Source organism: Dunckerocampus dactyliophorus, chromosome 9 (genome assembly GCF_027744805.1).
Source record: "Dunckerocampus dactyliophorus isolate RoL2022-P2 chromosome 9, RoL_Ddac_1.1, whole genome shotgun sequence".
In the NCBI taxonomy this organism is placed as follows: Eukaryota; Metazoa; Chordata; class Actinopteri; order Syngnathiformes; family Syngnathidae; genus Dunckerocampus; species Dunckerocampus dactyliophorus.
This window is the reverse complement of record NC_072827.1, coordinates 17211795-17236761: the sequence shown is the minus strand read 5'-3', so window position 1 is coordinate 17236761 and position 24967 is coordinate 17211795. Positions and strand designations below refer to the sequence as shown.

The following is a 24967-nucleotide window of genomic DNA, read 5'->3' as shown; positions in this document are numbered from 1 at the left end:
TTGTTATTTAAAAAAAAAAAAACCTTCAAAAATGAAAAAAAAATGGCTTTACAATTGTAATGTGACTTGCAATTCTCTACTAAACCGCTAGGGAGCAATGTTGTCTTGAGCGTGACAAACCACAACTCTTGTTGGCTAGCTATTTCCATTCCTGCGTAGTAGTAGTGAACGATGGCGACACATAGAATAAAAACGTGCCACATTTCACTGTCAGGAACAGTGACGGCACTGTGAAGTTGAAATATAGGTGGTCCTTGGGTTACGACGTTCCGAGTTTCGTGGTTAAGTTAAAACTGATGAATGCAGTGTGTGCCACATTCGCAGCTACACAGAGTATATAATGTCGCTTATTCATTTTTTGCGCTTCATTCTGTCTCCCAAGCATAAGGCAGGCTCTTCTGGTGGAAACGTGCCAAGGAAAAGAAAAGCATCTCCATGGAAGTGAAAATAAACATCATAAACAGGTCTGTAGAGAGGAGAAACACAGTTGTTCTCCTTTCTTTTCAATTATTGTTTCGTTTAATTCTAGTATTTAATGTCCTTCGTGTGTTCTGTGTCCAATGCAGGGGCATAACATTTGGGGGCCCAAGGCAAACCCAGTCATGGGGGCTCTCCACATCCTTGTGCTGCACTGACAAAAGGCGTTTTACTTATTTTAATTTGTCTATGATCTACTAACAAGTGTTTGAACAAGAGAAAATTCTTCTGTTGCTTGAACTAAAGTCCTTAAAATCTTCCTGGGGAATTTCTACCAAACAAGTGAATCATCTCAACACTTTTATTGTAATTGGTAAGAACATTAAGAAACATTAAATATTTTATGACTTTAATACTCACATCTTTGATGAAAAGCGTCACTCTCAGCTTTATCTCTAAAACTAATGCATTCTCCTGGGTGTCTACCATCAAATCTGGTTGTTTTCCTCTCACGTTATTTTGCACGTTTATTTTGCTTCCGTTTTTCGGAATCAATGTGCACATGCGCATTAAGATGGAATAGTCCATTGCTAGGAGCAGCCGAAACGATCATGATACATATTTTGATGTAGTTTTAAGTGCGTTAACTAAGACTAAAATAGTAATATGTACTTTAAATGGAAGGCAGAAATCATTTTTTTATGAGACGTTTGGGGGCCCCTAGCAGTCTTCGAGCCCCAGCCAATTGCCTGTTTGCCTAATGCTAAGTCCGCCCCTTTGCTTTGAATGAGGAGCTGTGACATATTTCAGTCAATAGAGGCCGATGTGCAGCATAAAGAAACATCTGGGGTCTCAAGCACGCGCGCATAGGCACCGACTCAAATGTTATGTTAAATGATATTCAAATCCGTCTAGCTGACGTGACCAGGCAGAACAAACGTCGAACATGGTAACAACTTACAGCAGATGAACACGAACTCCTTGGAAACCAGCAAAACGCCGGTGATTATGGAGTGACAGCAGGGACGACCAATCACGCGCTAGCACAAACGCAGCGCCAATAAATTTTTAAGGTGAACGGCCATTTTCCGCTTGGTCCTAGTGCATGATTTTACATAGTGAAACATTGTTCATAGATGGCAAAAACTACAGCGGACCAAAACTGACTTTTGAAATTGTGCAGGAGATATGTCCTCCTCCAACACACACACACACACCATAAACAACTACATGAGAGAAATGGTACAAGTTCGCAGAACCAAATGGAAGTTAGCCAGGCTACCAGGAAAGTTTTTCAGAATGAAAAGGTATATTTTTCTTTCTCTTTTTTAAACATTTGGCCATAAAAATCAGTTGTTAAAATTACGTCACAGCAAAAATGTAAACGTGTCATGTCCTGAGAGAAACTAATATCCAGTGTATATATAAAAACATTTATTCAGCAACAATCACAGCATAGAAATAAAAGCATAGTCACAGTCATGGAAATATAAGGAACATAGAGAATAAATGACAAAGAATGATTACTACAAGTACTGTATTTCCCGTTAACCTTGATGAAATGGAAGTTGAAACCTATGTATTATCATTGAAGCTCCACTTTAGGTCTTCATCAGTAATATTGCTGGCAGAAACTCTCAAATAAGCAAATAGACCTTGTAGTGCATGCATGGGGACGGTGGGATGGGTCACATGACATCAATATGATGGGGCACCTTATGCAAAAACAAAGTGGGACTTTTTTCTGGAAAACATAATCCCAATGGTAGATATTTAGGCCCCATATCAAAGGCATATCAAGAAAAATCCTGAATAATGTTAATTAAAAAATAGATTTGCTGTAAATTTAGTTGAACGGAGCAACAAATCGAAAAGCTTCAAAGCTTGTAATAAAACAAGACAATAATGTAAATTAAAGCAAAGACAATAAGGGCACCCGCGACCATAGTGAGGATAAACGGCATAGAAAATGGACGGGTGGACAATAAGGGCGCCGCTAAGTTGATGGGTGACGCCCTCTGGGGCGTAGTCAAAGGCAGCCTCTCTGAGTTCCATACAAGAAGAGGATATCTGGAGATAAAGTGTGTCAGTGGCAGTTCATCGGGCAATGCAGTCAGGACAGTGGTCAACTTCCAATTGCACAGCAGCCCAAAAAAATATATATTTAAGACCAAAAATTCATACTGGTGATACAAAAAATATTTTTTTAATGGCAATGGCAGAAATGATCTGCTTGACTCCCCCTTCTTAGCAGTTGTCCTGTGCATTATTAAGGTCCTCGAGGAACTCAGAGTAGACAGCATCTCTCTCTGAAGGTCTTCTTTTTCTTCTTATTCTTTCCTTTTCCGTTTTTGTCTTTGTTTTCTGACATTTTCTTCCCCCGTATGTCACGCATCAGGTCAAAGAATACCTGGAGTGAAAGATGAAGAAAAAAGCTTCGGTATAAAAGCAACAGGAGTCAAAAGGCCGAATGTTTGCGTGTGTACCTTGTCAACGTTGGCCCTGGTTTTCGCGGATGTCTCGACGTACTGGACAGCCCACTCTTCAGCCTTACCGCGGGCCCCGTCCACGGACACCTGCCGACGTTCCTCCAAGTCCGACTTATTTCCAACCAGGAGGAGCGGGATCTTATCCTCCTCTGCTTTCACTCGCAGGATCTGCTCCCTGTAAGCACACAATATACTGGTCATGTTTATTTGTTTCATACTTTGCAGTTTGTTCTTCTATGTGGTATGCCACATAGAAATGTGCACATTACCAAACTGTAAATTACCAGCATTATTTAAATGGATTTTTATTTGTGAATTTATTGTTGCTCGTAGGAGAACATGATATTTTAGATGACTACTGGGCATGGTTTTTTTTGTTGTTGAAACAGATGTTTAAAAAAATATGGCACTTTTTTCTAAAACTTACATTGCATATTGCTTTGTCTTTTTTTGCACAGACAGTGTTTATTTGTGAAATGTATCCAGTGGCATCACAGTAAAAGAAGCATCTGTTCATTCCACGAGATGTGCCCTGACATTAGTTTGAGAGAAGAGGTGCTACCTCATAACTGCTAAGAGTTGCTGTAACGATGTGCAGAACAATATTGGTATAGTTGGTATATCGAATATGAAATCCAATCTCATGCACCTCATTTCAGAGGTTTACATACTCTCACTATGGGCTTGAATGTGCTATTTTGGGCCCTTAATGATCTACAGCAGCGATTCTCAACTGATGGGTCACACCTACAGGTGCGCCGATCGATCGGCCACCAATCAGTATCGGCTGATTTCCGTGAAAACTCATGAGATAGGAATACGCCAGTAAATGCCTTTGAACGCTGATCACAAAAGCAGCTACCTGGGGCTAGCACTATTGCAGCTCGCAGTAATCCTTTCGCGCAGTGTAGTGTCTTAACCTACCTAACGTCTTTGCCGTCATCGTCCTCCCACTTTTCCCACAATAACAATCATGTCTGCCGTGTGGAACTTAACTATCAACGCATCTTGCAGGGGCAGCCTGTTCAAAAAGTTTAATATGGCATTTGAAGAACATTTACGGAGTATGGGGAGTTTGAGGCTCACGGTGTGATCAACAGTCATACGGCAGCTAATGCAGCCATGTGGCTAACACGCGTGCATATGTGTGTGTGACAGTCAGAAGGCTAAGCTAATAACCCGAAAAATAATTGAATTCATGGCACGAGATGACCAGCCTTTCTCAGCAGTGGAAGACACCGAATTTGCCGAGTGCTCTCTAACGTACCTGGAAGTTCCATCAATGTACTCTCACATCCAAAGTCTCCTTAAAGAAGGCGTGTCATCATCTGGAAGTTCCACCATGCAGTGATATATGTTCTCTTCAAAAAGTAAGTAAAATATGTTTTTGTCTAAATTAATGTGATTTTATGCTTCTTGTTTTCATATCTTATGCTTCTTGTTTTCATATCACATAGCCGGTAGCAGGAGTGCAGCCAGGAATTCTGACTTTGAATTCTGAATTGTCCTGACTTTTCCCCTTTATACGGCACCCCTGGCCAATAGCACTATTAATGATATCACTATTACCATTATATTGTTAGCCAATGGCATTATAAATACATTAAAAAATGTACAATTAATCCATGTCATCGGTATCAGCCTATTTCAGTCCTGGATGATCGGAATCGGCAGCATTAAATTCTGATAGGCGCATCCCTAGTCACAACCCAAAAGTGGGTCACAGGTCTTTTCCTGGAGAGAAAAAAAATAATGCGGAATAACCAGATGCCTGTAAATGCACCTTGCACATTTGTGTGTGCTATTCGCTTTCTATAGCGCCATGAGGTGCATGCCATGTTTATGGCCATTGTTGTCAAGCTTGAGTGAGAAGGGAAGGACATCGAGTGGTTGGTCTGGAAATGGTGGGGTGCTACGAGCAGGCATCTCACATCTTACAGTAAAAACTTAAGAGAAAATTCCAAATAAATTCCAACTTGTGAAGCCAATTATTAAAAAAAAAAAAAAAAAAAAACCCTGTACTGTATTATTCAGAGGAATCCAGTGCTCAAACAAAGCACCCTTCATGTTGGTGACTCATGGTTCATGTTTTTTTTTTTTTTATTGTGTCTTTGCCAACAAGAGTCTTTAATGAAGGTAAACATGATGTTAAATGTTCATTTGTCCATTTCCTTCATCATTTACTGTATAATTATTTCACATTGTTGTCTGCCTGTAAAACTAATTATTCACTCAAACTAATCATTCATTCATAGTTTTTTTCTAACCTTTTGGAACAAACTAATAACAAAAAACGAGGTACCGCTGTATAATCCAAGGGTGTCCAAAGGTGACCTCGGGGCAATCTGCAGCCCGCAGCTGTTTTTATTGTTCTTTTTTTTTTTTTTTTTTTTTTTTACTTGCCACACAGCACATTCTAAAATATTTACGAAAGCTAAGAAAGCTAAAAATAAATAGTAAAAATAGAAAAACCAGCAGTAATTTTATAAGAATAAAGTCAAAATATTAAGACAAAAAAAGTTGTAATATACCATGAAAAAGACGTAATTTTGTGAGAATAACTTCATATCATTATGAGGAAAATTAACGACATTTTTGTATCACAAAGTTGAAATATTTAGGAAAATAAAAAAATGTTAAAAGTCGTAATACGCTAAACGAACAAAACAAAACAATAAAAATAAAAATGTTTTGGAAAATAAATTTTCCAAAAGTTACATTTTAAATTATGATAATAAAATTAACGAGAGGACAGTTGAAATAGTTTGAAAAAAATACCAGAAATGCAAAAAAACAGTGCCATTCTAACGAGAACGAAAATCGCAATTTACTAGGATAAACTGGTAGGAAAAATAATGTCATTGCAGTAGCGTAGAGTTTAAATATTAAATAATTTTTCATTTATTATTAATAGTCGCAATATGAAAAACAAAAAAAAGAATGAAGTTGCAAATTTTGGCAAATTAGGTTGGGGAAAAGGTTATAATATTAAGGGAATAAAGTCATAATATTACTAAAAGGAAATCTATAAAGATTATTTAAGAAAAAAGTTGACATATGGACAATTAAAAAAACGGGCGCAAAACTGATAATGACGGGTGTATGTAAACTTCTGACCGTAACAGTATTTAGATGTCAGACAGCAACAGTATCCATATCTGATGTTGGCGTGAGAGATGACACCCTGACTTTTTTTCCCCCACATTCAACACTCAATAAGTCAAGGAGAAGAAAATAAATGCTGGATGCCCTCCATTAGTGTCGTTAGTTTACGGCAGCCTTTCCAAATTTATGGTCAAGGTCCAGAATAGATCTTGGCTTTTTATTGGGCCTATTTGAGAAAAACGCTGTGAGCTTTTTTCATCAAGGCACACTCCACTTTCAGATTCATGCTTCTTGTAATAAATTCATGTCTGCTGTGTTCTTCATCATTTATTTATATGTACTATAAATTTCTAATTTGGATCTTGACATGTTAAAAATTGGGATATCACAGTGGCAGAAAAATTGAGCTATTCCAAGCACAAAGGGGTGTGCAACTGACACCAGCCACGGTTCCCAGGTTTCATACTATACTTGTTCTCCCACACATTGGTACAGTACCTGAACTCTACAGTGGCAGTGAATGACTCATGCTCCGTGATGGAGAATACGAGCAGGAAGCCCTCCCCGCTGCGAAAATAGTTGTCCCTGATGGCGGCGTAGTCCTCCTGGCCGGCTGTGTCCAGGATGTCGATCTGGACCTCTTCTCCATCCAGAACCACTTTCTTTCTGTAGCTGTCAGCCTTGGTGGGCTCGTAGTCCTCCACAAACTGTGAATGATACATTTTATTACCTTAGAGAATAACAAAACCGCGGAAAACAACACCTATTAAAGTAGCTTATGGGATAACAAGTATGATTACTGGGCAAAAAAATTACAAACACATCCTTAAATCGCTGTGTGACTCAGACTGGATGAGTATATATTTTCACCGCGTTGTGTGTTACCGCTTTAATGTAAGTACAATTTTAGAATGTAAGGACCATTTTACAATGTCCATTCACAACATGCAGTATCTGAGTGAAAAAAATACAAGAGGCACGTTTATTCTTGCATCCAGCCCATATCAATGTCACATTTCTGGACGTCAAAATAAATGCGCTCTGTCACATTTGTCTATGTGTGTAAACAAAATAAGGGTGCCATAAGAATTTCTTACATTAATAACACGATTGGAATTACATCTGTGTCTCCATTATCCTTAATCACAAGCACGAGCATTAGTTTGTTGAAGATTTTGTTGCAATATGTGCTGAGGCTGACATCCCATTAGAAAAGTTACATCCATAAAGCTACGTCCATTTCTCAATTACTGAACAAAATCGGCCAATGATGTATTGCATCAATAAATGTAAGGATTTTTGCAGTTAATGGACATTTTATTCCAACCCAAATAGCACACACAAAACAGAATACTAAAAAATGAAAATGGAAAAAACAGAATTGGGGAAAAAATAAAACAGAATTTGGGAAAACGGATTTCATAAAGCCCTAAGAGAGTTTGTTAAAAGAAGAGAGTTTGTTAAAAAAAAAAAAAAAGTCATATTCTAAATCACACCACAAATTGACCTATAACCAAGGCAAATGGTTAATCCTACCCTAAAAGTGTTTGGCACGCTCATTTTTTTCAATTTTATTTTTTATTGGATGGACTTTTATTGGCTCTTTTATTGGATTACGGTAGGGACCTGACTCAGATGTTTCTCACAAAAGCCAAACGATAGTTGGTCAAATTCATGTTTGTAACAAACAAACAAACAAGCTTAGTACTATTAAAAATTATTTTTTTTTAATTATTTTTTAAAAATTATTTTAAAAAAAATAAAAATAAAATCGGATCGGATCGGGAGCCGGGCGTTGTGTTACTCCGCTAGATAAATATAGTTTTTCATGTTAGCTGCTACAATAACAATATCGCTGTACATTGGTTAATATACAGGTTAGTTATGTAAATGGAAAACCGTTGCCGTTTTTTGGAGTTTTTTAGGGCTTTATTGTCGTAATAGGTGCCCCCCATGATGTGTGATGTTAGCTGGCTGATGCTAACTCGTTTTCTCGTTAGAACGCACAGAAAAGAGAAATAAATGTGTTCATGTTTCACATAAGGATTGTGGATTACTGCCAAAAAAAAATTTTTAAGTACAGTTTTCCTTTAAGCTGATGACTCACCTCATCATACATAAACTGTAAGGTGAGAGCGGACTTCCCCACCCCGCCACTGCCCACCATTATGACTTTGTGCAGCGCAAGTGAACTCTGGTTTTTACTTTTACTGGTTGCCATGATTGAAGTGGTCTTTGTTTCCCTCTGGGACGCCTTCAAGCAGACTTCTCAGCACTCTTGACACATCCTGTCAATAACAAGAGGACAGCTCAGAACCACCACACATGAAACCCACTCATAACAAGACAGAGTGTCTTCCCTTTAATTAGCGCCATCTCCCAAATCCTACAACTTTGTGAAGTCCACCATTGTGAGGTTCCTGCAGTTGATTATATGTAATGACACTATCATTGGCTGCCCCGAGACATCCTTATGAAATGGATTATAAGTCATCTTGATTCAGGCTGCTTATGAGGAAGGGAGCAGTTGCTGGTTATCTATTTGCACAGTATGGGTTACAGCCTGTCAGGGTAACAGCTTAGAGTCAATTGCTTTCACCTGACTTCCATATTTTCCACTTAGGTCAGGCATAATTTCCAACAAAGAGCTTCTTTACTGCATTGTATATGCCTGCCTGTTGGTCTGTTCTTAAAAAAAAAAAAAAACAATTAATGTGTGTAAAAAACAATACACTGTAAGTGTCATTAATATAAATATTCCACTGAAAATAAGCTTTAAAATCATGTTGTGACCATTACTTGTGTCAAAACAGAAATTTCAGGGATGTTGGCATTACACCATCACATTACTGGTCACAGTACACAACATTGTCCAAAAGAACATGGGAACACATGGCTTGCATTATGTGAACAAACTATTGTGAACAGATGCTGAGGACGTGGCATCATCGTTCCTCTCTGCCTGACCAGGAAGTAAGTCTACTGTGTGCTCTTCCTGCCTTTGTTATCACAGCAGGTCAGTGAAAGGGTTTATAGACAGGATGCCCACATGAATGAAACACACACTTAAAAGAAAATGTGCCACAATCAGCATTTAAACAGAGGAGGGAGTCTCAACCTAAATTATTTAAATGTAACCCACTTCCATGTACAAATAAATTTGTAACTAAAGCAATCAAAAATACAAAAATGAAGAAAAAAAAATGTACAATGCGTCTAGTGCAGATTTTTCAATGCAAGTTTGAAATACAACACATAGTTGGAGCAATGGCAAAAGTGGAAATCCTATTTAGGCCTGACCCACATATGGGAGATGAGTTTGTTGAGTGCTGATCTGCTTTAGGGGGATTGGGGCTTTGGAATAGGAGGGGCAGTCTAAGAGACCATTTGGGCTGCTGAGCTCCTGAAATATAGATAACACAGTGCAGGACTGACTACAGGATTTAATCAAGACTCGCCTTTGAAAAAAAAAAAAAAATAGGACAGAATTTCCTCCCACTTAGCAAGCAAGATGCAGGACTCCCGCTGATAATGACGAAAGAGGACAGAAACAACAACAGACGCTGTTGCCAAACAAGGCTGCATAAATAGGCGATTCCTTCGATTACATTTCTCAGAAGCACATTATGTACAGTTTTGTGCTAGTACTTCTGTAGATGAGGCAGCAGACAAAGCTGGGCATATTAAATTCCATAACAGTTGACCCCTCTGACATTTTGACAAAAGACAATGAATAATACGTATATAATTGTGAAACTTGGATGACACAACTGTAAAAATTCCAAAACAGTGCCCGAAATTGTAAAACTTTGTGACAAGGTTTGAAGAGGTTTTCCTGGTCTGATAAAAGCCTCCTGGTTTCAATAATTTCAGGAGCATATTAATTAGGGCTGGTCGAGTTTATCAATCTTGTCATATATATCGATATTAATTTGCAAAGAAAGCATCAATCTTTCAGCCGCAAATAGATATTAAGTCCTACTGAAATCCCCCCAAGTTCCGCCTAGAACAGTGATTAGGTCAGCTACTGTCACTATAGAGCATTTCTAGCAAGTTACTGAGACGCTGACGCCTTCCTGTTCCGGTTCCCGTAGTCATGCAAGAGAGATAATGGCAGCTAAATGGTCCAGCACCTCAGTGCTTAAAATCATATGCATGGGAACACTTAAAAACACTTTAAAAAGCACCCTTTTGATAGAAGTATGACGGTTTGCAAGCTGTTCAAATGTAAAATACTCAGGAACAAACCTCTGAGCCCACCTCAAACATCACCCGGACAAGGAACCCAAGAAGAAGCTGCGGCATGATGCAAAACAGACCATGCCTAGCACTTGAAATCACTGCAATTATTGGCTATTTTGGAGAAGCGATGGTACTATGTTTACCGTAATTTCCGGTATATAAGCCACTACCTTTTTTGTCAAACTTTGAACCCTGCGGCTTATACATCGGTGCGGCTAATATATGTTCATGTTCTAATCTCGTGACATCTCAACGTCTGAAGCACGACGTCACACCCATTTCCGTGTGTTTACGGAAGTAAAGATTGCTGCAGTGTGCATGCGCTCCTCGGCACGTTTGTGGCAATTTCAAGGATTTTGTGCAATAGGAGTCAATATTTTCTTAACCAAATGGTCCTGGAGTTTGTGGAGGACTTGCTGTGACGTCTGTTCCAAGGAGCGTGTGGTTGGCAGGAACCATGAGCCGCTTCACTGACACTTAAATTTTTTATTTTTTTTTTCAGACGACAAGAAGAGCTTTTGCCCACACCGGTAAGTCCCTCTAAAGCACATGTGTCAAACTCATTCCTTGGAGGGCCGAGACGCTGCAGGTTTTCTCCCCAACCAGTTTCTTCAGCAGGTGTTTTAATTGATGAGCTCCTTCCCTCAAACTGAAGGTGTTGATCATTGAAATCACCTGCTTTAGTGACTGGCTGGAAAGAAAACCTGCAGTGTCTCGGCCCTCGATGGCACGAGTTTGACACCCCTGCTCTAAAGTCTTGGTAAGCACAGCAATACACGCCTTTTGGTGATGTAAAGGTCGGATATATGCGACCTGACAGTTCATACTGTAGTCAGGTCGCATACTGTACATTTCAGATTTATATCCACATACGAATGAGGCCTGAATCGCATTTGAAAAAAAAAAAATCGGAATTGTGCTGTTTACACTGACTTGAAAAAAAATCAGATACAGGTCACATATGAGAAAAAAAAATCGTAATGACCTGCAGCGTGAACATAGTCCTAGACTCTCAGGGTATCCATCCCCATTGAGGCAAAGGCTTCCCTCTCCTCCATCTGTACCTGTTCACATCCACATGTTTTCTACAGACAGTATGTTACTAACATTACCTGTTCACTTTCATCCATAAAAATGATATGCACATGCGTCATGGCCAGTTTTGCAAATTCTATGGTTACATCATATGTTGAATGCAGCTCTGTGGGAAACACTGCAATGTATAGCGCAATGTGGATTTTAGGCCATTTTGCTTATTCCAAGTCTGCTTTATCTGTTCCAAAATTAGTTTTGATGTGTTTGAGATTTTGGTCCTGTTGGAACACCCAAGTGTGTCCCAGGTTTCAGCAGTCTGGCTGTTGATTTGAGAGGAGCTTGAATAATTTGGAGGTAGTCCTCCTCCTTTATGATTCTATCCACGCAATGCACCAGTACCACTGGCAACAGAACAACCCCAGAGAAAGATTCTACAACATTCAGCTCTTGTATTGTATCTCTTTTGATTGTACTTCATGATGTAGTAATAGCATATTAGTGTCAGATTAATACCTTTTGCAGAAATAGTTTAAAATCCCACAACAAAAATGTAGCAAAAGGACCCCACAATGCATACTAATAAGCCCAGCTAAGGGGCTTACACAGAAGAGTCTTTCAATCCACTGGGATACCACTGCTATCACTACTCCAACAACAAGTGGACCGCATTGTCAAACACTTGCATATCATTCAACATGTTTCTGTGCAAACATAGTACCTGTACGGTCTCATCTGAGGCCATCCATCCATCCATCCATCCATTTTTTATGCCGCTTCTAGGTGTTAAATCACAATGCTGTGTTTTAGGGATGTCCCCATCCGACCTTCTGGATCAGGATCGGCTGCCGATCCACTGTATTTGTGAAGATTAGATAATATCGGCTTCCGCCACAAGATCAGGCCAATCCGGTTGCCATATCACGTTCGCAACTTAAAGCTGGTTGGTACTCGACTCGTGCCACCGCAAGAAGAAGAAAACGCAACACCACCATGCAGACAAGGCCGCGGTGTACCGTTGTACCGGTGAAGTTAGTTTCACTATGGACGTTGGATATTGTGCTCCGTAGCTACAGCGGTAGTTCCCTCTCACTGTGCCCCGACTGTCATGGTGTAGGCAGCTCGAGTGCTGCTCTAACCACTGGTTGCTTATAATAGGGACCGCACAAACACTACTAACCATGTCGAAACGGCGGCAAAAACCTTGGAAACTCCTCTGTTAGCTTAGTTTAGCTAGTGCAGCTGTGTGTGTGTGTGTGTGTGTGTGTGTGTGCGCGTGTGTGCACACGACTCAGGCTAGTTGAGTATATTTTTATTGTGTTGTGTTTACTGCTTTAATGTAAGGACCATTTTACATTTCCCACTGACGACAGTTCTGAGTGAAAAAATATGAGAGGCACGTTTATCTTGCACCCAGCACGTATCAACCGTCAATTGCCATTCTCAACACAAACAACACACTTCCTGGCCTTAAATAAAAAGAGCGCGCTCTTGGCCTTAAAAATAAGAGCGCGCTCTGTCACATTTGTCTAATTGTGTAAACAAAATCAGGGTGTCATTAAAATATCTTACATTAATAACACGATTGGAATTAGTTGGCGAAGCTACATCCATTTCTCAATTACTGGACAAAATGGGCCAATGATGTATTGCATCAATAAATGTAAGGATTTTTGCATTTTATTCCCTAACCCAAATAGAACACACTCTATGCTGGTAAAATAAGTGGAAACAAAATTCTGGAAAAAATAAAACAGATTTCATAGGGCCCTAAGAGAGTTTGTTAAAAAAAAAAAAAAATTCTAAAGCAGTATATTGCACGCCCATTTTTTCCGGTTTTATCTTTTATTGGATGGGACCTGACTCACAGAGGTTTGTTACAAAAGCCAAACAACATTGTTGGTCATGCTGTGTAATAAAAAAGTAAACTCAGCAATACTATGGTTGCATTATTTTTAATGCTTTGAAGAGCTATTTTCAGAACCATATTCAATTCCACAAATTCATGTTTGTAAGAGAAGCTCGTTATTATTAAAAAAAAACAACCAAAAAAAAACGATTGGTAAGACTATTAAAACAAATCGGATGGAATCGGAAGCCAAAAATTGTGGATCGGGACATCCCTACTGTGATAGATCAAAATTACACAACATAATCCTCTTCATATAACAGCACCATCATTCTAGGTACCAAGAATGGACGCCATGCAATCGTTCCTGCAAAACAACAATGGTACATTGTGACCTGGTCAAAAAAAAAAAAAATCCATCTTAGAGACAATATATCCCTAGCTATATCTGTAACAGCCCAACACTGCGAGAGTTGGCTGCAAACTGAGGCAGCTGCGAAGAGCACTGACAGAGAACCAAAAAAACCTGTTCACTTACCAATTGTTTGTCATTGCGGTGCAACGAGATGAGCAGAAAAAAAACTGGAAACTCTGCCATGTCTTCAGGCAATTAACACAATTTACCAGAGGCGAACATCTGCAATTTGATGAAGGCAGTCCTATCAGCAATTACGAGAACATAACAGTGAATTTGTAGGCTGACACAACTTCAGATTCAACCTGCTTGAATGGGCGTGCTTGAAATTGCTCCAACATAATTATCTCTCTATCCATCAGGCCCCAAAGAAACCAAGCCACCACACGTACAGGAACTGTAAGTGAAGAAAATATGGATGGAGGTGGTCTCCTTGAAGGTATAGCCCAATTCACACTACCTGTAAAAACTGGCATTTTTCGACTACCTGCGTGGAAGGGAATGGTGTGCAGTTTATCTCTTCTATCACCTTGTTGACAGTAACTGCTGACAAATCTGACAAATACTCTCGACCTCACATCACATGCTGGCACTGATGTTGTCATGCAACTGAGGCCCTGTGCACACTGCAACATTTTCAGGTGGAAATGGTAACGTTTTGTTGGGGGCAGTAGGGGTTTTATATATGGATGTCCAATATTGTCGGGGCATGTCCAATATTATCGGCAGATACTGGCTTAAAAAGAGATTTTGTCATATCGGAATTGTTTTTTTCTGCCAATAATGATCTCGGCACCCAAAAAGCTTGCTAGCTCAGTGTGTCCGCGTGCTGAAATTATTTTGTTTCGCCTTTGAATTGTAAACACGCTATTTGCAATGAAAGCGCTTGTTATGCAATGAAGGAGTAAGGCGTCTTCCTTGAGTAGTTGTTTTTTTTTTTGTACTGCATTCAAGTGTGACGTGCTGAATGAGCCCAGTTTCATACTTTGCTCTTGTTCGGATGTGTGTGCCACCTAGAAATGAGCAGCTTTCCAAATTGCGTCGTTGCCAGCATTATTGAATTGGAATCTAATGTGTGAATTGATTAAGTCTAACCTGTCTTGCTTACTATTACTATTTTGTTGACACAAAATGTTTAGAGCTGCAACAATTCATCGATTTTCCAATTAATCAACAACTATTTTGGTATTCTATACATCGTTTTTTGATTTACAAATGATAAATGTCCTCTAATTCCAGCCTCTCAAATGTGAAGATTTTTCTGCCTTTATTCATCCATGAAAGCAAACCTATTATCTTTGTGTTCTAGGCTAAACAAGATACTCACAAACATCTTTTTTTTTAATATTTTTGCCTCTTTTCTGATATGTAGCTAACCAAACCACTAACTGTATGTGTTTGATTCATAATGATTTTGTCCATAGGGCAGGGGTCGGCAACCCGTGGCTCTTCAGCCTCCTTGTTGTGGCTCCCTTCGCTGAGCACGGTGATTTAATTTTAACACCAAAGTAAGGGAGATGTGCATTTTTTAAAAGAATGTGAAATATCAGACTAACCTCAAGTCCGTGAATGCATCGAGACTGCGCTCTGACTGCTGATTGGATGAGCAAAGGAGGGGGAGGTAGGCTAGTGTATGCAGTGAGTCTCACTGCTCGGGAGAGAAGAAAAGGTGAGGTAGTTTTGAGTTGAGTCTGAAGCAAGTTACTGCGCAGTAAAATAAAACTATGGAATTAACGAGAGCATAATAATATGTTTTTTAACGAGAAGCGCGCTTTAGCTACGTGCTCAGAGCCCATGACGCGCTAATCGCCGAGGTGGTGACTCCAGGACAGGCAGATAGTGTGCCACGGGAGATGACTGTGCATTGACCGTGACTGCCGTGAGGCGGGGCGGACATTTCGGCAACAACTGCAGAACAATGTGTGCTTTCACTTTTACATCTCCCAATACTGTATGTGTTTATTATTCAATACTGTATTTCTGCCTCTTTATTCAGAAATAGAAGGTTTGAACGGACAGAGCAAATAAGTGCACAAACACCAGGTTGCCGCTTGAATAGTCTGTTAAAAATAATGTTAAATAAAACAAAATCGAAATGTTTGTCAAATAGCTTTAGTAAAACAAACGACCATTTTCTTAGTCGATTAGTTTAAAGCTCGTGGTTTTAATTATTGGAGTAATCGATTAGACCATAGATGGACCAAATGAATATGAAGCACACACCTACACTTAGTGGTTGGGTCCGCAACACATCAGAAATGAGGCAAAAATGCCCATCACTGGACAGGCACAGCCATAGCTATTTGTAGCTTCACTGTTCTACCACTGGGTTTTGTGTGTATGCATGGGATGAGTCGTCAATAATTGTACGCATTTTCCTACGCACAAGTACGAGTGGATAAATCCCATACTTTGCGTGGGAATGTTCTTGCGCATGCTCTACGTACACATCTCCGCAGCGGTTTGCTTTGCAAAGATATCAATGGCAAAAATGTCGATTGCTCTTATCCAAACTCAAAGCTGATATGTGTGAATATCTTGTTTTGGCTAAAACACCAAGATAATAGACCTGCTTTCATGGATGACTAAGGAAGGTATAAAAGTAAGGTATCAAGATAGATTCCTTACGTACCCTAAAGTGACATGCACGTTTGATAGCTCAGCACAAGAATGAATTTTCACCTACTAGCTTGGTGGCGTCCAAACTTTTTCCACTGAGGGCCACATACAAATGAAAGGATGCATGCTAAGAAGTTACATACACTGTATATTCAGGAAAAAATGCATCTCAGCTTTGTGATATACTGTAGGTGAAAAAGCGTATTATTTATATGAACTTCAATCTTTGTCCTTTCTCTCCCATTTTTGCTGTTTATTAATTTTCCTAATAGTTCAACTTTCTTCTTAAACAATCTTTGTAAACTATCTTCTCAATATTATGACTTTATGCACATATTGTTTTTTATTTTATTTTAATCATAATGTTATAACTTTTTACCCAACCTACTCTTCCAAAAATGGCAAACTTTATTTTGTTTTGGTTGTTTCTCATCATATTACAACTTTTACAAAAAATAACATTTCTCATTTCAACTTTATGCCTCTAAAATGACATTATTTTTTTCTCATCATGTTACAAGTATACATACAATTGCAGCTTTTTTTTCTTGCTAGAAAAAATTCCAGTTATTTCTACTTTCTACTTTATTTTGGTAAATTTTCTCTTGTATCATTATGACTTTATTCCTATAGTATTTTGACTTTGTTCTCATATCATCATATAACTTTTTCTGCAACCTTATTTTCCCAAATTTACAACTTCATTGGTTTAATATTTCTACTTTGGGCTACTAAAATTACATAATTGTTCCTCATAATATTACAACATTATTATCATAAAATGATGACATTTTCTCATTAGATTACAACGTTTTTTATTTCAATAATTTGACTTTCATCTGTGCCAGGGGCCAATAAAAAAAGCCACGGGCCGCACTATTTGTCCAGACTTAACTGAGAGTGAGAACATCATATGAGGTCATAAAGCCAGAGCAGGGTTGGGTGTGCCACCTACTAAGCAGAAAAACTTTTCAACAATAAACATCTAACTAATTGAAAAATAAAATGTAAATACACAAAAATAAACGTAACCACCCCCACATTCTATTTTTACCTTGCAAATTTCTAAATAATACGTGAATTCAAGATTAGCGCGAGCTAAGGCTGTTAATAAGGCTATACTACCTGAGTGTCGGATTCTACGTCAACTGAACTAAAAGATGAATATCGGCATATTTGGTATTTAAAAAAAAAACTTATAGCAATATTAATGCAAAATCGTCAACATGTCATCACCGTAGTTTCTATAAGTGAGTAAACTTGCCACTAACAAGACATTAATGCTATTAAGTGGTAATACAACCAAGGCAATCGTACCTGGAAACTCCCACAACAAGAACGGCAAGTAAACACGAGCTACAATACTTAATTTAGTCAATTCTGGTCATGTTTATTAGTGTATTTTCAATCGTTCACGTAACGTTCAATAAACCAACGCTGTGCTGTCAGCTGGTTGCTCGTTTGTCTTTAAAAACAGTTGTTTGTTCACCAACACCACATCCAACACAATTCGTACAATTTTCTATGCTTACCAATACAGGATATGTATTTCTGCCAGTGGCTGATGTTATCTGGAAGCTTGCGTTAATTGACCATATCGATGCATTGGGTCCCTAAAAACGCTAACCCGCTTGAGCGACAAAAGCCCCACCTTCCGGATGTAAAAACTGATGGTTTTCTATCAAGGACACTACAAATGGGACCGCCCAGTTGCCGCAAAAGAATCGGACAGATTGTAGTACACTCTGGCATACAAAGTCCGCCATGATGGTGAGCAAGAGAGGTGGGCGGGGCTAGGCGGACAACCGCGTACACTGTATCAATGTGTCAATGTGTCAATAAAAACCTGAGCAGCAATATGAAATCAGCTTTTTCCTTCTTTGAGTTTTTTCCTTCCTTATAGTGTTACGCTTAACACTCAACATACAAAATAATACTTTTATTATATGGATAATTAACTGCAAGTGTTTACATAATGCAACATTTATTTCAGTAATGGCATTGTTAATACATTTGACAGACTATAGCCTAAATCATCATCTTGTCACGACTTCAACTAATCACCCAGATAAACAAATTAGCTTTAGGCTATATTGTGTGGGGGTCCCACACAATATACACTTTAGGTTTTGTCCACTGTTGTTATTTACAACAACCAATGTTATAAATCTACAACATTTTTATGACACATACCTGTCTTTGTTTTTGGGGAACTTGAAAAATGACAAATCTGGACTTTTGGACTGTCTATTAGAGCAATTAATGGCTGAGCAGTGTGCTGAAGAAACGTTTACGATGCAATTTTTCTGAATTCTGCTCACCATCATGGCGGCCAAACCCGCGCAGGGGATACTACGGAAGTGGATACCCATTAGCATTAAAATGTATTGGTCTTACTGACCATCGTCGTCGTATGGTCGTTGTCACTGAGCAATACGTACCCGGAACGCAATCGGTTCAACTGGGTTCTACGCACGTGCACAACGCGTGACGGCCGGTGACGTCGCAGAAGCGCTGTAGCAAAAATTAGCTAAAGAACAAAGTGACGTAGGACTTGCGCATGCGCGGGACCGATGCGTTGTCATGCCTTTTCTTCCTCGTGTCTTTTGTCAAGGCACAGTACTGCCATCTAGTAGCTGGGGGGCTAGAGTTGCTCATTCAGACTTTTTTTTTTTTTCATTCAGACATTTCTAAGGCTTTGTATGCAAAGTTACGACTGATATTTTATTTAGCATTGCAGTTTATATGTTGCTGCATTACATATAATACATAATCTTGCATTCTTAAGATGTTCTCGGATCTGTCTAGTAGCTCTTAAGCAATAAGCAAACTTGACACATTTATACACCGGGTCCATCAATAAAAACAGAAGGATCTACTCTCTGGAACAGAATGTGTTGCAATTGGCTGCTTTATTATATACACATGAGTCACAGTTAAAAAAAAAATGTCACCCATCACACTTTAAGCATACAAATAGCGTTTCTTGCATTAAAAACAGGCAGCACAGTTAGATTGTTCTGTGTTTGCACCTTTGTTGGCATGGGCCTTCCTTTGTTGAGTATGCATGTTTCCCCTGCTCTTGCATGGGGGCTTTTCCACATGTGAGAATGGTCACCCATCTAGGCTCCATCTACCCACAAGGTTGCACATGATAAGCGACACAGAAATGTGTGGATTAAAAACAGTCAGAGTCCTGCAGAGGTAAATATATCATCTATGTCGTCATGATTTCCAGTGTTAAGCGTCCATGCTGTTGCTTTGCCTATTCTGCTTAACCAGTCATCCTTCTTCAACAGTTCCGACAACACACATTTCTTTTGCTTGTGTTTATTTCTAACATCAGTTCTCATTTTAGAGGACCTCAATTGCGTCTTGAGCGTACATAAACGTGTTCTCAGGCGACCATGTGTCCTGCAAGCAGCAGCAGACTGGCATGTCTTCTGCACTGGTCCTTGGGTACTACAGAAAGCCTGGCAAGCTTCTTGTTTGAAGGTCTGCAACTTCTTCTTCACACTGCAAATGAAGATGGGGAGCACACTTAACTTTATCCTCTGTTGTCAAAGTAACCCAACAATTTGATGTCCTTACTTGTAACCTGCAGCCTCTATTCCTCTCAGTCGACGGCACTTTAATCGAAGAAAGGTTAAGAGGCGTTTGCGCTTATTCATTTTCTGGGATGTGCACCACAGGATCATTTCGTCGAGACTGGAGGTCATATCTTTAAATGTAGAGGCTTGTCTCACTTGTCTCTGGAACATCTGTTTCTTCTCAGCCTTGTGTTTTTCCTTTGGGAGGATGCTCTTCTTGGATACCAGAATGATATATTGATGAGATAAACAGCAGCACTACATATCAACATACCAGAAAAAAGTGTAAGCTACATACCTTCTTTGCTACATTCCTGAAAAAGGTTTCAATAGGTTTTATGTCTGAGTCAAAATCCAGCCCTGCAATAAAATATGTTAAATTAAAGTATTCAGGTTCTTTTGGTTGGAGAGATGCTAAAAAGTAATGCTAAGAAAATAATTGTTAAATTGAAACAACAAACTGATTAAACACTAAACGGTATACTTGAAAACTGAGCAGTTTATTTATAAAAACAAAAAAATACATATATATGGCCCACCTCTTTGTACTGCAACACCAAGGTCTTCTTTAATCTTCTTCCCCTGTCCCACTTTGTTTGCTTTCATGGCAGGCTTGTGTTTTTCAACTTTTGCCTTGTGACCTTTGACCTGGACATTAGATTTTGGTTTTGCGGGGAGTAAAGATGCATCAGAAGGACCGAGGAAGTGAGCTATATCTGCTGGCAGGCAGAAGTCCGTGAGGAAGGGCATGGGCTGAGCATGGGCTACTTCTCCACGGAAATCATAGAGCTGCTTATAGAGAGTGGACAGGTTGGCCAGGACCCCTCTGAAAATCACCCTGATGGAGCACAAACAAACATGCACATTGGTGTTTAATTGACAAAGGCAGATCCTACAACACCAACATGGTAAATGGAAGCAACCAACATGTCATCCCACGAACTGAAAAATTAAAGGATGAAAGGGCTACTTTGATATTTTGTAAACCAACACATGTAGATAATACAGTGTTCTAAGAAGTTCTCTATATTTCATAATAAAAAAAATATCTCAGCTTTGTGATATAGGTTAAAAAGTGTATTATTAGTATAAACTTCAGCCATTGCTCTCTCTTATCCGATTTTTCCTGTTTTTTTTGTTGTTTTTTTTCCCAAATATGTAAACTTTCTTATTAAATAATCTTTGGAAATTTTATTTTTCGATCGGGAAGCTCTGGGTTCGAATCTCCGTTGGGCAACTCTGTGTGGAGTTTGCATGTTCGCCCCGTGCGTGACGTGGGTTCTCTCTGGGTCCTCCGGTTTCCTCCCACATTCCAAAAACATGCATGTTAGTTTAATTGGTGACTCTCAATTGTCCATAGGTATGAATGTGAGAGTGAATGGTTGTTTGTCTATATGTGCCCTGCCATTGGCTGGCGACCAGTCCAGGGTGTACCCCGCCTGAAGTCAGCTGAGATAGGCTCCAGCATACCCGTGACCCTAGTGAGGATAAGCGGCATAGAAGATGGATGGAATTTTTTTTTTGTATATTATGACTTTATTCATGTAATATTATAACTTTTTCCATAACCTAATTTCCCAAAAATTACAACTTTATTTTGTTTCTCATAATGTTACAACTTTTAAAAACCCGCTTATTTTGTCTTTAATATTACAATTCTGTTACTAAAATGGCATTATTTCTCCTCATAATATTACACGTTTATTCTCATAAAATTGCAACTTTTTTACTTGTTAGAATATGACTTTTTTCTCGGAAAATTCAAGCTGTTTGCTGCATTTCTGCTGATTTTTTTTTTTTTTTCTCCCCCAACTATTTCAACTTTCTTCTTGTAAATTTTTAGATTTGGATTATTTCCGGACTAGATTACAACTTTTTTCTCTTAACATTTTGACTTTACTTTTGTAAAATTACTGCTGATTTTTCCATTTTTGCTGTTGTTGTTGTTTTTTTTTATAATATATACAAATATTATATACTGAAATTATATTTTTAGAACTTGGCTGCCAATAGCCCCCAGGCCGCACTCTGGACACCCATGATGATGTGAAGTGATGCATCTATCAATAAAAAGTAAACAATGACTCACCAGAGACGACTAAGCATGCTGGTTATCACCATATTCAAGATGATGAACTCATGCTTCATGTGCTGCTTTGATAAACTGGAGAACATGTTAAGGGAGGGAATGTAAATACACAATGCAAACAAAGGGAACCACCAGTTCCAACATTGATAATATGTTCAGCACCAGATCTGGAAAGGATACACAAAAGCTGTGCTGCACCGTTTCAGCGTGCAGCTCATCAGTTGCGCTGCTCCCAGCACTTTGAGACAAAGCCACTCCAACATGGGCTGGCTGGGAACTTCACACTTCTGACCTTCAATGCTCAACTTCCTGAAAGTACACACATACTCTTGTAACAACAACTATGACGTTGCTTATTTTTCACGGTTGCAGTATGTGTCCTTAAACTTCATACCCACATTCAATTAGCGCAGATATCACAAGAGTGAATGATGACGTCTCACAACCCTCAAAATTGTCTCCTTCGTTCAAATCGCCTCCATAATCTGTATATCACTGTATATGCTGGCAACTACACAATTTGGAAAGCTGCACATTTCTATGCGGCACAAACACCGGTATAAGATCAAAGTAAATTTTAATTGTTTGCAAATTGCATACAGTAATCCCTCGTTTATTACGGCTAATTGGTAACAGACTCGACCCTGATAAGTGAATTTCCACAAAGTAGGATTACTTTTTCATAAATGGAATATTTTTGTTGTTAGAGCAGAGACAACTTGTTTACAACCTTCTAAAGGTTTTTTTTTTTTTTTTACATTAGAGCCCTCTAGACATGAAATAACACCCCTATGACCATCTGTACACTTGTATTACCCAATTTGGTAGGCATAATAATAGAATATAAGGCATAACATGGACTCACACGTTAGCATTGGGAGAGTTGCTTGTTGGTTCTTTTAAACTTCTGGTTTCTCATCAATGTAACATAATGTAACATTACTGACCCTTAGTGACCGGTGTAGAATAATACATATCACAACGTGTTGGAATGAGTCTTCTGAATGCCTTACATTTGTGTTTTAGTTCATTTAACCACTTCTATGCTTGAAAATGCTTAATTTAGGCAGAAATACGTGAAATTTGTAATAATGGGCCATAACAGCAAACAGCAATTTATTAATTAATATATTTTGAAAGCGAAATTTTGATAGAATGAAGCCGCAAAATTCGAAGCGCGATGTCGCGAGGGACGACCGTATTTGCCAGCCTAAAGCGAAACTTGGAAATAATCCAAACTGCGGACATACTGAGCTAGCAAGCTTGTTGCTGTGTGGGGCATGAAGCATCACTCGAGCGCCGATACCAGTATGAACCGATATCTCATTGTGATGCCATCGGCATCTATATCCCTAATTAATATATATTCATACATAAATACATAGCCTTAATCTGTTTATTATAATCTGTACAGTACATTTATAGTCTCCCAATTAGCTGTATATCATATCTATATACACCTACTGTATATATATATTGAATCCATTTGTACAACATGTTAATTGAGCCTGAATTTGTATATTATAATCTATGTAGTATATTTATAGCATCTGTATAATCTATATCCATTCATTGACGAATGGGTGAATGGTTTTCTGTGCCTACCTTTGAAACCTATTAGGACATAAATCAACCAGATTCTGAAGAGCAACGTCCAGCTTCATATTTCTCAGTCTGTTAATGCATTGTTCAACCTATAAGACATGTAAGAGGCAAGTGAAATTCACAATCAGGTTATTGTTTTGAGTTTTGTAAGTGTAATACAGTATTGCTGTTTAGCAGTCAAGCGGCTTTTACTTGTCATCTCACCTGCTTCAAAACGCGAAAGGTCTTGTTGCCTCTGGAACTGTTGTTAAGATTGTAGAGCAAACCGTATAAAACTCGAACTTCCGTCTGAAGAAAAGTACTTCGAAGTAATTTGAGGACTTTGTCGTTTTCCGCCAGCAGAGTCTTTACAGTCAAATCTGTACAAAGCAAACACCAACAGTTGTTATTCTAGGACACATTCAACATGCTCTCAAACGTCCACAGCGGCTCTCCCACGTGTCACGAGGATAGCATTCGCAATGCCTTTTGACACTTAGTTTTGCCTTAAACAGTACACGGTCTCCAGAAAATACGCATTTTTGTGTCTTACCTGTTTTTGGAGTGAAATATACGGGCACACACGAGACAGCACTCGGAACGGGAAGATTTAGCCTGTTCCATCGTTCTCGTGCCATTTTGTGTTGAGAAAACACGGAAGTCCGTCAGCCAATAGCAAACGATGTGGAGAAAACAAGGAAGTCCGTTAGCCAATAGGAAACGAATAGATTTAACGTCACTAAAGAAACGTTAAAAGAACAAGACCGTGCAAGTGAAAAGGTTTACCTGTACAGTGTGCGTCATTATTAGACAGATAATATGGTAATATAATATAATATACAGCACAGCTTTCAGTGTTTTGTCTGCTTAAATTACCCCATATTTACATTTTATTGCTAATTATTATTGTTGTTATTTTATTATTTTATCTGACGTCATATTGCATTTGTATTGCATTTTGTTTTATAAATATACTGTTCCGTTTTCAAAAAGTATCTAAAATAATAAGTAAAATCCAAACATTTCGCTAGATTATAATTTTTATTATTTGTTTTTTTAAATAATGTATTGATTTATAAATAATGGCACATTATTATTTGATTTCGTACCTCCAAAAATAGGCTGTTTTTCTCGCAAAAAACACGTGTCATTCACCATAAGTGAGTAATCATTTATAAATGTGATCATACAGCTAAAATGTACAGCATACACGTACCACAATTTTTACATGTTTATATTACATTATATTATGTTGTCTTTATGCTTAACTTGCAAACTTGTAAACACACCAATTTCTAAATGTAGCTGTAATGAATTACGTGAGTCTTGAGTTCATCATATATGGCATCATTTTCTGATTCTGAGTGCGTCAGCTCATCTAACAGTAAAGTCAAGGAGAGTCACACAAACTGACATAGATCATAGTATTTCCATGTCACTCAGTTTCACCCTCCACATACTCTGCAATTGTAGCGACCGGATGCACTTCATCACATATGCAATTTGGACAATATTTACCCCTGGATTGGAAGTTTG

At 38.6% G+C, this 24967-nt stretch overlaps 2 protein-coding genes across 4 annotated transcripts; both read right to left on the bottom strand.

The window, feature by feature from the left end:
• Nucleotides 1–1836: 1836 nt before the first annotated feature.
• On the bottom strand, nt 1837–17865 carry LOC129187911 (ras-related protein Ral-B). 2 transcript variants are annotated; one of them, XM_054787725.1, is made up of 6 exons: nt 17701–17859; nt 15106–15197; nt 8119–8299; nt 6510–6718; nt 2904–3081; nt 1837–2827 (listed from the first exon to the last, which is right to left on the bottom strand). In XM_054787725.1, the coding sequence occupies exons 3-6, from the start codon at nt 8230–8232 to the stop codon at nt 2705–2707; spliced, it is 624 nt and encodes a 207-aa protein (XP_054643700.1). In that variant the 5' UTR covers nt 8233–8299; nt 15106–15197; nt 17701–17859; the 3' UTR covers nt 1837–2704. The 2 variants fall into 2 exon arrangements, with proteins under 2 accessions (XP_054643700.1, XP_054643699.1); XM_054787724.1 differs by lacking the exon at nt 15106–15197 and having other exon boundaries at nt 17701–17865.
• Nucleotides 17866–18939: 1074 nt separating this feature from the next.
• Nucleotides 18940–24090, bottom strand: nepro (nucleolus and neural progenitor protein). Of its 2 annotated transcripts, none has more exons than XM_054787301.1 (9): nt 23985–24090; nt 23657–23811; nt 23453–23541; nt 22028–22156; nt 21848–21922; nt 20298–20596; nt 20057–20118; nt 19760–19971; nt 18940–19684 (listed from the first exon to the last, which is right to left on the bottom strand). In XM_054787301.1, exons 1-9 carry the CDS (start codon nt 24067–24069, stop codon nt 19357–19359), a joined length of 1434 nt encoding a protein of 477 aa, XP_054643276.1. In that variant the 5' UTR covers nt 24070–24090; the 3' UTR covers nt 18940–19356. The 2 variants fall into 2 exon arrangements, with proteins under 2 accessions (XP_054643276.1, XP_054643275.1); XM_054787300.1 differs by having other exon boundaries at nt 18943–19684; nt 19760–19974.
• Between the last annotated feature and the right edge of the window lie 877 nt (nt 24091–24967).

Coding starts and splice junctions, on each gene's coding strand:
- LOC129187911 (XM_054787724.1), bottom strand. CDS start 8,232: ATGGCAACCAGTAAAAGTAAAAACCAGAGTTCACTTGCGCTGCACAAA. Junction 6,719..8,118: donor TACAGTTTATGTATGATGAG/GTGAGTCATCAG, acceptor TATCATTCACAG/TTTGTGGAGGACTACGAGCC. Junction 2,828..2,903: donor CCAGGGCCAACGTTGACAAG/GTACACACGCAA, acceptor CTTTCACTCCAG/GTATTCTTTGACCTGATGCG.
- nepro (XM_054787300.1), bottom strand. CDS start 24,069: ATGGCACGAGAACGATGGAACAGGCTAAATCTTCCCGTTCCGAGTGCT. Junction 23,542..23,656: donor CCTTTCGCGTTTTGAAGCAG/GTGAGATGACAA, acceptor CATGTCTTATAG/GTTGAACAATGCATTAACAG. Junction 21,923..22,027: donor CGGTGCAGCACAGCTTTTGT/GTATCCTTTCCA, acceptor CATGTTCTCCAG/TTTATCAAAGCAGCACATGA.